At 43.6% G+C, this 14,920-nt stretch overlaps 1 protein-coding gene across 1 annotated transcript in view; it reads left to right on the top strand.

Annotated features, from left to right (window-relative positions):
• The window catches only part of ntmt2 (N-terminal Xaa-Pro-Lys N-methyltransferase), a 28,125-nt gene extending 13,904 nt beyond the window's left edge, over nt 1-14,221 (top strand). The window contains exons 3-4 of the mRNA XM_061683204.1: nt 4,677-4,929; nt 13,627-14,221. Of these exons, the coding sequence (XP_061539188.1) occupies nt 4,677-4,929; nt 13,627-13,883 (510 nt within the window). The 3' untranslated portion in view covers nt 13,884-14,221. The remainder of the gene's footprint in view (nt 1-4,676; nt 4,930-13,626) is intronic.
• The last annotated feature ends 699 nt before the right edge of the window (nt 14,222-14,920 follow it).

Here is a 14,920-nt window from a genome sequence, read left to right as displayed (position 1 = left end):
CACAGGTAGGATGTGACCTAGAGGTGAAAGAGAAATTCTGGAATGAGCTAGACGTAGTTCTGAGCATCCCAGACAGAAAGTGTCGTAATTGGTGCAGATTGTAATGGACATGTTGGTGAAGGTAATAGGGCTGATGAAGAAGTGATGGGTAAGTACAGCATCCAGGAAAGGAACTCAGAGGGACAGATGGTGGTAGACTTTCCAACAAGGATGCAAATGGCTGTAGTGAACACACAGAAGAGGCACGAACATAGGGAGACCTACAAGAGCGGAGGTAGAAGCATGCAGGTGGATTACATTTTGTGCAGACGATGTAATCTGAAGGAGGTTACCAACTGTAAGGTAGTGGTAGGGGAGAGTGCATAGGATGGTGGTGTGTAAAATGACTCTGGTGGTGGGGAGAAAGATTAGGAAGACAAAGGCAGAGAAGAGAACCATGTGGTGGAAGCTGAGACAGGACGAGTGTTGTGCAGCTTTTCGGGAAGAGGTGAGGCAGGCTCTTGGTGGACGGGGGGAGCTTCCAGAAGACTGGACCACTGCAGCCAAGGTGATCAGAGAGGCAGGCAGGAGAGTACTTGGTGTATCTTCTGGCAGGAAAGGAGAGAAGGAGACTTGGTGGTGGAACCTCACAGTACAGGAAATTATACAAGGAAAAAGGTTAGCTAAGAAGAAGTGGGACACTGAGAGGACCGAGGAGAGGTGAAAATAATACATTGAGATGCGACAGGGCAAAGGTAGAGGTGGCAAAGGCCAAACAAGAGGCATATGATGACATGTATGCCAGGTTGGACACTAAAGATGGAGTAAAGGATCTATACAGGCTGGCCAGACAGAGGGATAGAGATGGGAAGGATGTGCAGCAGGTTAGGGTGATTAAGGATAGAGATGGAAATATGTTGACTGGTCCCAGTAGTGTGCTAGCTAGATGGAAAAAATACTTCGAGGAGGTGATGAATGAGGAAAATGATAGAGAAGGGAGAGTTGAAGAGGCAAGTGTGGTGGACCAGGAAGTGGCAATGATTAGTAAGGGGGAAGTTAGAAAGGCATTAAAGAGGATGGAAAATGGAAAGGCAGTTGGTCCTGATGACATTCCTGTGGAGGTATGGAAGCATGTTCAATAGAATTCTAGTGTGTGAGAAGATGCCTGAGGAATGGAGGAAAAGTGTACTGGTGCCCATTTTTAAGAACAAAGGTGATGTGCAGCAGAGCTGTGGGAACTATAGAGGAATAAAGTTGATGAGCCACACAATGAAGAGAAAGAGTAGTAGAGGCTACACTCAGGACAGAAGTGAGTATTTGCGAGCAACAGTATGGTTTCATGCCGAGAAAGAGTACCACAGATGCATTATTCGCCATGAGGATGTTGATGGAAAAGTACAGAGAAGGTACTTTTCCATCTGGCGGTGCGTCCACAGCAATTACAGGACACTTCTGTCAGTCTTTGTGCATGTAAAACGGTATCAATTCACTTGCATGTATCCGCAGGCACACACCCCTAGGACTCTCTCACTGGGTGTGGGGTAACGCACTTACTGCAACAAATAACTCGTGAATATGCAAATCGCTTGTGTCCCCCCTCACTTATACTCTCGTCCTGTAGACTTTTCTAATTTACATCATTAATAGCACTACACTTCGGTTGCACAGCCGGGTTCCCGACCCTGGTCCTGCATGCTTCTTCTCCTGTCCTTGTCCTGCTCTATCTTGTCCTGTCCTTCCCTCACAGGGTGTAGCACTACAGCCCCATGCAACACTCATATTTAACGTTTAATTGTTGGAGATAATGTAATGATTTACTGCTCTCATCCTGTTTACAATTAGTACTTCGCCTTTTGTCTTTGTTACTCTCTCCCTTCGAGAAACTTTGTTCTGTTCGACTGATCAAGTCTGATTCTCACTAAACCTCAATTATAATACCACAGCAGAAGCTTAAAAACTCCACCGTGACACAGTAAAACTGTTTCGGCATAAAAGGGATACAGATTTTCCATTCTGCTTTAACTAACAGCCGAACAGGACAACAATAAATAACTAAATAAATACAACGAATCTGCATTCTTGAAATGATTAAGCAAACATGTTAAAAGCTTGTAAGAAAATAAATGGGAATTAAATAATAGCTATATTGTTAAAAGTCGAGGTGTAAGAAACGTGACTGTATGAATTCTTTCTTTCTGTGAAATAATGGAGGGGCAGTCCTTAGGTGTGGTTATACACACAGCAACGCCTTTTTCACGTACACAGCTCAGAAATAGGGTGGAGATTCCTTCTACCTCCTCATGCAAACACTTTCTTCAATTGAGAATGACCACTCCACTCACATGGAAGGTGGGATCCCTAAAGGCAAATGTGCATCTGGCTCTGAAGTTTCTGAGTCAGAGGGCGTACATAGAGGTACTCATGAACGGCAGCTGTAATTTACATTGTTGACATCTTTACGTGTAAAAACTATTTGTTTTTATTTTGTATTTTGGTGTTCAATGGTTTAAAGATCAGGTAGCATAAAAAGCCGGGTCCTCACTCGGGTCACGGGAGTGCTGGAGCCTATCCCATCTATCGACGGGCAGGAGGCGGGGTACACCCTGAACTGGTTGCCAGCCAATCGCAGGGCACATTTAAACAAACAACCATTCGCACTCACATTCACACCTACGGTCAATTTAGAGTCTTCAATCAACCTACCACGCATGTGTTTGGGATGCGGGAGGAAACCGGAGTGCCCGGAGAAAACCCACGCAGGCACGGGGAGAACATGCAAACTCCACACAGGCGGGGCCAGGGACTGAACCCCGGTCCTCAAAACTGTGAGGCAGACGCTCTAACCAGTCGTCCACCGTGCCGCCCAGTTTCTCAACAGTTTAATATAAATTGGGACACAGTAATGTTTCCTCTCCCAGTAAGGTGTTGTTGTACCCTACTTCCTTGGAACACAATAAAAACACCTTTGAATAAACTAAGAAACGGTGGAAAATGCACTTCTTTATCAACAAACGTAAGGAATACGTCTGAAGTAATAAAGTTATTTATGGAGCGGTCCTGCCTTGAAGTTCAAACTGATGTGACCACTGTTCCCGGGTTGATAGTTAAGTGCACCAAGCACTTGGCTAATTGCGCAGGCCGCTGGTTCAGCATTCAGCACCATTTCATCAGGATTCCAAAGAGTGACTTCTGGCACCGCGTGAGCTGTAATCACTCTCTATTGTCCAAGCTATCGCCAAACTCTTGTAGCCTGTCCAAACTATAAAATCTTTGGTCAAATATGAAAAACAAAACTGCTACACGGAGGCAACCAGTCAGAGGAAAGGGGGCGGTCTTAGCCAAATATGGACAAAGCAGATACAAAAATTGGTCAAACAGAAGTAGCTGTCAGAGGGGCCTTTTCTGGACACTCTTATGACAAAAACAAGGTGTTTTTTTTAACCACATTCGATTTCATTGGAGACCTTCTGGCAACTCCTCTACTGTATATGCTCACTGAGTACTATGCTTTACGTAGCTTAATGTCACAAAACTGCGAGAAATCATCACCAAAATAAAAATAAAAAAATAAATGAAAAGGAAGAAAACGGGTGAAAGAAAGGTAAAGTTGTAACTTCTTTTTCTTTGTCCCATCATGAGGTCGCTGCCATGATTTGCTTGGCAGTAAAGAACAGGAAAGATACAGGGAAGATTTTAAGAAGTCTTTTTTAATATACATTAAATTCGGTGATATAAAATACAGACAAAAATAAAAAACAAACCCCCCAAAATCCGCTGTTTTATTTGTTTTGTAAGCATACTTATTTAAATTGCCGATGTGGGGTGGGGGGGCATATCAAAATCTCACCTTGGGTTCCACATTGGGTTGGACATTTGTGATGCAACCAATATAAAATTGAGCTGACGGAACCTGTTTTATATATGTGGAAATTAATCTGCAAGCACTTACCTTAGGAGGCTTTTCCACAAATGATTTTTTTTAAAAAGAAGCCGCTTAAAATGTTTAACTATTCATATTTTCACTCATTATTGTCTAAAAAAAAAATGTAAATAAAAAAAATCCAGAATTTCAAATTTCAATATAGGTGAAAATTACACTGCAGAATACGTAATATTTCACTGAGGAAATGTTTTTTTTGCCTTCTGTACTTTACGTGTCAGGCTGGAACAGGCTGTGGGTGGGCCAAAAAATGGCTGAAAATCAAACTTCTTATCAGAAAACAAGCCTAAAATTACTACTGATTTTAGGGGGGATATTTTTCTGCAGACATCATTTGTAAAGCCACTATGGAATAGGTGTAAATGTTCACACTATTAGAAAAATCAAGCCAAATGTTTATTGTGAAAACAGAATTTCCCATCCATGCATCAATCTTCTGGTTATCCAAGGCCAGACTTCACTCTCTTCAGCCACTAGAGACCAAAATCAGGAAGCCTGCAGAAACAAAAACTCTTACGCACTTCCATCTTTCATACAATCACACCCTCGAGTGCCTGATGCAGGGTGGTTGGAGTGAGTTCAAGATATCAAATTTCAATTTTCACTGTATTTTTGTCTTCAGCAGGTCTAGACCTGTGACCAAAGCTAATTTTGATAATATCAAAAAGGTTTTTCAAAATGTTCTGGATCATTTACATCAAACTTTTGCAAAAGTAATTTCGTTTTGGTGTAATTTTCATTTTTTTTGCATCTTCAGGGCCCTGGGAAGGCTGGAACTCACTGTGCTCTGGACTGTGGCTCTGGTATTGGCCGTGTGACCAAAGGAGTTCTACTCCCGGTGTTTGAGAAAATGGAGATGGCGGACATGATGGAGCACTTCCTCCTCCATGCACATGAGGATTACCTGGGTGATGATGCAGACCGTATTGAAACCTACTACTGCTATAAGCTACAAGAATTTACACCTCCAAAAAACAAGTATGACGTCATCTGGATGCAGTGGGTGGCATGTAAGTAGAACTAAAAGGACTTCATAAGAGAAGATATGCCCTTTGTTGATCCCACAAAGGGGAAATTCACATTTTTGGCAGCCGTAGTACACACATACAAGTACTCCACAAACAGTGTTCATAGGGGGACTATGTATGAAACAAAAGAATGAAGATACTGCAAGGTAACAATACAAATATTATATAAGAATATAAAAATACTAAGCAGGATTTACAGTGCAATAATGAAGATTTTCAAAAATACAGGGATATAAATACAAATGTACTTATGGGTATTGCACAAAATATTGATGGAGCTTTCCAGGGCTCTTACAGGGGTGGAAGACTTAAGCCATAACTCATGACAGTTTTGCTGTGATCCTCCTGTCTCCCACCACATCCACAGGATTGAGGCCGCAGCCTAGGACAGAGCCAGCTTTGTTCACCAAGTTTGTTGAGCCTCTTCCTCTCTGCAGTCGCTGCCGTGATGCTTCTGCTCCAACAGACCACACCATAAAAGATTGCTGATGCAACCACCGAGTCATAAAACGTCCTCAGGCATTAATCCGGAGGCGGTTCCGCTTGCAAAAGGCCACAAAATTTTGGCTCAGTTTTTGGTACTCCATTTCCTCTCCATTGTTGATGAGACCAGCAATGGCTGAGTCATCCGAAAACTTTTGTTCAGTTTGTTGTGTAGTGGGTGAAGTTAGATGGATAGATGGTGAAAAGGAGAGGGGCGAGGACAGTCCGCTGTGGTACCCCTGTGCTGCAGACACACAGAGTGTCAGACACACAATCGTTTGTCCTCACAAACTGTGGCCTGGTAGTCAGGAGGTCCAGGACCCATGTTGACAGCTATTGGTGCCCTCCAGCATGGTCCAAATTGTCCCTCAGGAGTTCTGGCTGGATGATATTAAAGGCATTGGAGAAATTATACAACATGATTCTCACAGTGTTTGTGAACCTCTCCAGGTGAGACAGGGATCTCTGCATGAAGAAGATGACAGCGTCCTCAATCCCGATGTTGGGTTGGTCGGCAAACTCCAGCGGGTCCACGGATGAGCTCACCTGGGGGCGCAGATGGTGGACGATCCACCTCTCTAAGGACTTTGCCAGGTGGGCTTTCAGAGCCACTGGCCAGTAGTGTTTGACGTCACTAGGGTGAGATGACTTTGGCACATCCACAGCTGTTACCTACTGCAGCCTCAAGCTGATGTTAAATCCCGCACATTTGCCTCGCGCAGAATTTGCGGAGCCTAGAACTGACGCCATGGACATGTTGCCTTCTTGACCTTGAGCCTGGCCAGTTCACTCGCTACCTGGGCTGTGGAGAGCACCATGCTGGATCGAGGTGCAGTGACTGTGCTGGAGGTTGTGGAGTGGCAAGGGGTGACTGGTTGATTAAAATCTGTTGAAGAACCTGTTTGTCATTCACCTAGTCCTGGGGCCTCATGTACAAGGACTACTTTCCTACTGAAACATGTCATACACTCAAATTCAGAAAACGTCGAAAGCACAAAAATATCCAGATGTACGAATCTGTGCGTACACATGAATCCAAACACATTTCCTTCGTATACATCCCAATCAACGTAAAATTGAATTGAGCCGACCCCTCCCTGTCCACGCCCACATTTAAATATGCAAATCATATTCAAATGAACCCTGCACCTGCGATCCAATTCTCTGCATGATCAGAAAAAAAAGAAAATGAGCAAGGTAATGAAGAAAAAGAAATTCAGAATGTGAAGTTGAGACACTGTTCAAAGAACTGGAGGTGCGCAAGAAAATCATCTTTGACACGCTGTCCTCCAGCGTTGACAACAAGTGAAAGAGGAGTGAAGGGGACTGCGTGTGTGTGGCTGTCAATGCTGTGGGGTCATAACAGTGCACACACGGTGAACTAAAAAAGAAGTGGTCAGACATTAAGGTGGATATGAAGCAGAGGAAAGCTGCCTACCGCCAAAGTGTGGCCAAAACAGGCGGCGGAACCGGCGCAAAGGGACCCACCCCATTTGAGGAGCATGTTGCTGCAATCATGGGTGACACTGCTCTCTCCGGGGTGTTGGCAGCACATGTGGCTGACTCTGATTACCCCCAAGGTAAATACCATGTATTTTCATCACTCACAACAAATGTGTTCAAACAGTAACCTACACTCAGCCCTATGAGATAAAGGCTCGTGCGTAAATGTTGTATGTAGGGTATTTGTAACAAATCTTTTGAATCCAAATGGAAGCATGTCAGCATATCAAAGAGGATATCAAAAACTTTGACTCCTGCTTGATTACTCAATTTATTATTTTAATACGCAGGAGAGGACACACAGTCGCAGCCACGTGCTACATGGTCGGGGGATTTGTCCACCGTCGCCGGTGTCTCTGGTGACACACACACAGAGGATTTGTCCACCGTCCCTGGCGTCTCCTCCGGCATCTCCAGCGTCTCCGTCTCCTCACCCGTGCTGTGCCGGAGTCACAAGACGAGATTGTGAGGGCAATAGGTGGCATAAATGATTACGTTGATCAATGAATAGCGTATTTTCACAACCATAAGGCGCACCGTATTAAAAGGCGCAGTCTCAGTTACGGGGTCTATTTCTGCATTTAACACATACATAAGGCGCACCGTATTATTGGGCGCAGGCATGGTAAAACATACGCTAGCTTAAAACATACGGTAGCATGTGTGCACGCTAAAACAATGTTTTTAAAAAGGCAGCGGGAGCAAAACTGAGTTCGGTTGTACTTTATTGAAGTATTTAACAATGTACTCACGTTATTTTTTGATCAATCCTCTTCCACAAATCCATCAAAGTCCTCATCTTCTGTATCCGAAATGAACAGCTGGGCAAGTTCTCCATCAAACACGGCAGGTTCTCTCTCGTCATTGTCGGAGTCGGTCTCGTTGCCGTGCGGCTCCTCAGAAATGATGCCGGCTTTTACGAAAGCTCGAACAACAGTGCAAGCAGACACGTTAGCCCAAGCATCCACAATCCATTCACAAATTGTGGCGTAACTTGCCTGGCGCTGCCTCCTAGTCTTACGAAAGCTGCGTTCGCCATCTGTCATCCATGGCTCCCACGTCGCTCACAAATTCACTTTGAACGCCCTATTTACACCGATGTCAGGCGTGTGGAGTTCCTTCGTCAAGCCTCCCGGAATGATGGCAAGCTCCGAGTTATTGCACTCAGTTGAATGGTGACTGTCGAGATGCTTCTCCCGGCTGTTCTTTGCTCATTAATCCATTGCTCGAGTTGGTCTTCCAACTCGGGCCACCTCGCCTTACTTCCGCGGAAACTCAGCTTCGTCTTCTTGACTTGGAGAAGCTCGTTTTCCTGCTTCCTCCACTTGCGAATCATGGATTCCTTGATCTTGAATTCTCTCGCGGCTGCTCATTTCTCATGTTCCTCCGCGTAACTACTAGCTTGCAGTTTAAACTGTGCTTCGTGAGCGTGTCTCTTCGTAGGTGCCATTTTGGGGGGTCCTTAGCCATACCCGATGCACATACCGGAACTATATACGTACTGGGGGCGTGTCTTTAGCGTCCTCTGTCGCGCGCACCCTTCCCCCTTTACGTCCGCATGCTGTCCTCAGTCACGTCCGCCTTCCTCTATATAAGCAGCTCATCAGCAGGAAATGCTCCCAGTCAGTCAAGCGGAGCGCTCATTAAAGTCACACAACAACATTTACAGATTTTGGAACTCGGTGGCGCCCGAGTAATATAAGGTGCGCCACATTATAAGGCGCCCCGTCCATTTTGGAGAAAATTTAAGACTTTTAAGTCCGCCTTATGGTTGTGAAAATACAGTAGTTGTCCTAACAATTATCAGTGATTCATTAAATACACTGGTTAACAAGTGAATTCTGAGTCTTTGCCTCTTTTACATTGTTGAAATCAAATGTTGCCAGGCATGAATTGTTCATCAGTGCTTTGTTCATGTGTTTCTGATGTGTAGATTTATTATTTATAACAGTTTCCCAGCATCACCTCTCTGTGTTGCCAAAGGACCAACAGCTGTAGAAACGAGCGTATGCCAGCCATGAGGGGTGAGGCACACCACATTTCCACCCTGACCTGCTCTGTTGTATGGATGGCAACAGTTGGATACACAGGTTTACTGTGCCTTCTGCTAGCTAATGGAAGAGCATTTAATTTTTATGCTTGTTACTATACATCTGTGGCACAGATAGATGAACACAGATCTACACAGACAACAACAAGATGCCGCCTACCCGTGTGGATTCCTCGGTTACGCGCTCTCTGGTATTGTTTTTTGTTTTTGTTTTTTGTTTGTCTTTGGAGACATTATCCGACTCATTTACCAAAGGGCAGACTTGCTAAATACCAAGGAGTCTACAAAGGACTTTTTTTCACCAACCTTCGCAAATCCGCTGAGGTTTTCCCCTGAGTTACTCACCGGAGCAGCGACCGCGGTCTTTGCGGCTTGGAGACGGAGGCGGCACCACAAAGGGAAGCCAGCCACCATCCAAGTGAAGCGCCGCAAGAGAGGATACAGATTGGCGTTTCCGTCGATCCACCTCACGAATCTACGCTCCCTACCCAACAAAATGGGCGAGCTCCATCTTCTGATAAAGACCAGTAAAGACTTTGGACATTCCGCCGCTATGTGCTTTACAGAGACTTGACTTTGTGAGGCTGCACCCGATGGCGCCATCATGCTTCTGGGCTTTCATCTTCACTGAGCAGAGTGCATCACGGAGTTATCGGGGAAAACAAAAGGCGGCGGAATATGCTTCTATATCAACGAAAAATGGTTTACGGACGTCACGGAGCTCAGCACACACTGCAGCCCGCATTTAGATTCGCTGTTTTTTAACTGTAAGCCATTCTACTCGCCTCGTGAGTTTGCATTATTCATTCTCGCCGGTGTCTACATTCCGCCTCAAGCTAACACGAACACCGCACTGCTAATGCTCGCTGAACAAGTAAACAAAATTGAAAAAAGCACCCGGACTCACCCCTCATTATTTTTGGGGACTTTAACAAAGCAAAACTCAACCACGAACTCCCTAAATACAAGCAGTACATCGACTGTCCTACCAGGGAAAATAAAATTTTAGACCACTGCTATACTACGCAAAATAACACATACCATGCCAAACCTCATGCAGCACTGGGCTCGTCTGATCACAGCTTAATTCACTGAATACCAACATATAGGCAAGAACTTAAATGCATGAAGCCTACAGTGAAAACAGACCAATGAAGCAGAGATAGAACTTCAAAGCTGTTTAGACTGCACAGACTGGAGTGTCTTTGACAATTCAGCTGGCAGCCTGGATGAATATATGGACACTGTAACATCCTATATCAGTTTCTGTGAAGATGTGTGTGTACCAACAAAGTAATTTCGCACATTCAATAACAACAAGCCGTGGTTCACTGCCAAACTTAAGCAACATCGCCAAGTTAAGGAGGATGCATATCAAAGCGGGTACAGGGCCCTGTATAATCACACTAGAAACCAGCTGACTAAATAAATGAACATTGCAAAGAGAAACTGTAGCAAAGTTGGAAAAACAATTTAGTGCTAACTACTCTAAATCAGTCTGGTATGCATTACAATCGCTGACCTATTACAAGTGACGATTACTCCAAGCTGAGAACAATAACACACTAGCCAGACTTGAATACCTTCAACTGCAGATTTGAAAAGGACACTTTCAGGTGAGCCTGGGGGAGGCCACCTCATCCACACGCCGCATTAGCACTGGGGCACCCCAAGGTTGTGTCCTCTCTCCGCTGCTCTTCTCTCTCTACACGAACGACTGCACCTCAACGCACCCGCCTATCAAACTCCTGAAGTTTGCAGATGACACCACTGTCATCAGCCTCCTCAAGGACGGGGACGGGTCTGCATATTGACAGGAAGCGGAGCGGCTGGAGCTGTGGTACGGCCGACACGTCCTGGAGCTAAACACGCTCAAGACTGTAGAGATGATCGTGGACTTCAGGAGGCATCCTTCGCCACAGCTGCCCCTCACGTTGTCCAGCTGCCTTGTGTCAACCGTCGAGACCTTCAACTTCCTGGGAATTACAGTCTCTCAGGAAGTGGGCGATCAACATCAACTCCGTCCTCAAAAAGGCCCAGCAGAGGATGTACTTCCTGCGGCTTCTGAGGAAGCACGTCCTGCCACAGGAGCTGCTGAGCCAGTTCTACACAGCGGTCATCGAATCATTCCTGTGTTCTTCCATCACAGTCTGGTTTGGTGCTGCAACAAAAAAGGACAAACTCCGACTGCAACGGACAATCAAAAGTGCTGAAAAGATTGTTGGTAACCCCCTACCCACCCTTGAGGACTTGCACGGTGCCAGAACTAAGATAAGTGAAATTGCATAATTTCCTGTGGCATTCCTGATCGATCAATCAACTATGTACTCTTTATTCTGTTTTTCTAAGAATAGTTACATTGTTCATATATTTCAAAATATTTGTATTTTACTCTGAATATTAAAATTTGTTTTGGCTTCAAGAAAAGTAATATGGTGGTGACTGTGCGAGGTAGGCCCTCATTGTATTTTATAGGTCTCCCTAAGTTTGTCAAAAAGGAAAGGCGTCTGCTCAAGCAATTGCAATTGAATTCTTAACGTGTAGTGACTCTGACCCAGTAACCACCCCCCACCCCCAGCAACTTGATAAACTGCATTTCTCCCTGGGCCCTGCTGTGTGAGACGGCCACTAAAAGATGCCTGCTGGACCTTAACCTAATTAACAGCTTCCCGTCAAATCAGGATTCCCGTCTTCAAAAGACTCCCTTCCTTATTTTGAAGATAGCAACCAAAACGTTGGGGGATCCTCTCTCCAAGAAGACCAAACTGGGACAGATCGACAACAGAATGCAAATACTGCAATGAACTATTTGCTTAATATTAAAACATGCATGCAAGGCGCTGCCGAATGCCCAATAGGAACAATTGCTGGGACACAGGTGCCACCAAATGGGGTTTGGGATACTGACTGCAATGTGGACTTCCATTCAGGGTTTTCTTTAACTGAAGATCAAATCTCCGTTTTAATATTTCACGAACTCTGCAGAAATGTTCCAAATGTATGCCTTGATGTCTGTGTCAGTGTGTCAACTTTACAGGTCCCACTGCGAGATTTTGAGAACTTTTTGTCCAGATTTGAAGCCAAACGGCATGAAATCTGATTGAACAGTAAGCAACTGATCTGCCGAGACTAAAGTTTAAACAATCATTCTATATACCAGCTTCATACAGAGTTGCCAGTGTTTTAGATTAATATGATTTTTAAACCCATTTCATGGATCAGAATTGTAGACTAGATTCAAGCTGATGGGTGTGGTCTTCCTCCAGCTTCTCTGTCCCTGAGACATGCCCCCTGGGTATTTAACCTTTGGCTCCCGCCTCTTGTTTTTTTTGTTTTTTTATTATTTGCATCCTTCTTCTCAGCTGTCCTGGCTGGCTAATCCCGCCAGCCACGGGTGGCTTGGGCCAACCCCCTTCCATTTCTGTTGTCCTCCCATAAAATCCCACTCTTTGTTGTGTTTTGTTTGTGTTTTAGAGTTGATCAATGAATCTCTGTAATCTAGAACTCGTAGTTCTTAGGTGTAGCAACCTTTAGATTACGAGATTGATAAAAGGTTTCTCGTCGCTTTCCCTACATTTTACCCATATAAAAAGAGATCTGGTGCCCTTGGCGAGACAAAATTAGTTTGATTCTGACGTTAAACGTCTATCGGACTAAACCGGAAGTGAACACATACGTTCACCTTTGATGAATTTCTTTCTTGAGAAAATTACGTTTTATCCAAACACCAATATACGCTACACGTTTGAACATTTTCTTGCTTTACTATTATTTTATTAAATAAAAGGTTAACTAGATCTGGAGAGAGATTGTGCCCTACAGCATCTTGAAGAAAGCTACGGCAGGCACATAGTTTTATTTTAATTAGTGGCTATAAAAATAAATGGTTTACATCAATGTATGTGTACAAAAGTCTAAGTAAAATGTACATTTGACTGTTCAAGATCCTTAGAATTTCGTTATATTTATAATTCTGTTATATTTGCATTGTCTCTTTTAAGACATTACTATATTAAAGTCAAATGTCAAAATGTGCCGAAACCCCCAGGACATTGTCTTTTATTTTGGCTTACCAAAGCACGAAAAATATCCATCCATCCATCCATCGATTTTCTGAGCCGCTTCTCCTCGTGCTGGACCCTATGCCCTGAACTGGTTGCCAGCCAATCGCAGGGCACATGCAAACAAACAACCATTCGCATTCACATTCACATTCACATTCACATTCACATTCACACCTATGGGCAATTTAGAGTTGTCAATCAACCTACCATGCATGTTTTTGGGATGTGGGAGGAAACCGGAGTGCCCGGAGAAAACCCACGTGAGCACGGGGAGAACGTGCAAACTACACACAGGCGGGGCCGGGGATTGAACCCCGGTCCTCAGAACTGTGAGGCAGACGCTCTAACCAGTCTTCCACCGCACTAAACATATAGTATTTATTTTGTACTTTGAAGAAGTTTGTTCACTGAAAAACCACTCTCCAGTTAAGACACTCAGCAACAGCTATGAAGTCTTTCTATAAAATGGTACTCCAAAAAGAATATGCTTGAACTCAAGCAGTGTCATAATATTCTATGCATGCATTTTCCACAAGCGTAATAGCTTAATTGCTATCTGTTATTTTTGTTTCTCTGTAGGCCACCTGACAGACAAAGACCTGATGAACTTCCTTATTCGCTGTAAGAAGAGTTTGAGTTTAAATGGTGTTATTATAATAAAAGACAATATGGCGCGACAGGGATGCAAGTTGGACCCCATTGACAGCAGTATTAGTCGACACCTGGACATCACAAAGAGCATTATTTACAAGGCTGGCCTGGAAATCGTGGCTGTTGAAAGGCAGGAGGGCTTCCCAGAGGCCATGATGCCTGTATGGATGATTGCAATCCAATAAAAGTTAGCAAAGAGGCAATTAATTTTTGATTAGACAAATGTATTTTTAGTTCATGTAGCAACCTGGATCTCCTTTTGAAAATAGGCACCAATACACAGACAGGCTCTACATTTAAAAAAAATGTTTTCTCTCGCTCTCTTTTTTTATTTTGTGGTCAAATGTCTGTAGTTTTTTGGATAGGTGGATTAGCAACAGAAATAACTGACAATTCATGGCAGGGATGTCATATGAGTTCAAGTGACATTTGAATCTTCCGCACAGCATTCTGCAAGCATTTATACCGGCTTGGTTTCCCACTTCAAATACGTAGATAGCAATTAAGCAAAAGTTAAGTAGATCTTGCAAAGGTTTGTCTGATGTAAAAATTAACTTGAATTCATATTTTATTTAATTTCTTGGAATATAAGTGATTAATACATTACATTAGCCATTTTTTGCAACCTTTCTGTTTTAAAGTGCATTTTTTTCCTGTGTCATGTACAGTTATACTTGCTAAATTACTCTTGAGTCTTTGATGGTGTAGTGATCACGACCTAGCCAACGCACAGGTGGAGCTTGGAATTGAACCCGGGTCCTCAGAACTGTAAGGCAGATGTGCTAACCAGTTGCTCCCCGTGCCGCCCCCCAAAATTTTATTTATAAAAATAATAATAATAAGTATATAGCACCTTTCAAAGAATCCAGGGAGGCTACCAACACTGAAAGGTAGAACTTTCATTCTAGGATGCCAACGCCACCTAGAGGTTTTGAAAAAGGTGTAGCCTACACTTTCATTCCAATATGACAGGGGTATATATGACTGCATATATGTACAATTGTGCTCATACCCTGGCAGAATTTGTGAAATATTGTTTTTTTTTTTTAAATACGACTGATGACTGAACAACAATTAATTTCTTTATGGTTATGTTTTGTTTAATGATAATGATTTTCTGAAATACTTGACAATTTAATTTGAATCCCATTAAAATAAAATTAAAGTGTTTTGCCTTCATGTTTTTGTCATGAACAGAACAGAGGATAAGAGCCAAAAATGC

This window comes from Phycodurus eques, chromosome 8 (assembly GCF_024500275.1).
Source record: "Phycodurus eques isolate BA_2022a chromosome 8, UOR_Pequ_1.1, whole genome shotgun sequence".
NCBI lineage: Eukaryota > Metazoa > Chordata > Actinopteri > Syngnathiformes > Syngnathidae > Phycodurus > Phycodurus eques.
This window is presented reverse-complemented; position numbering and strand designations above follow the sequence as displayed.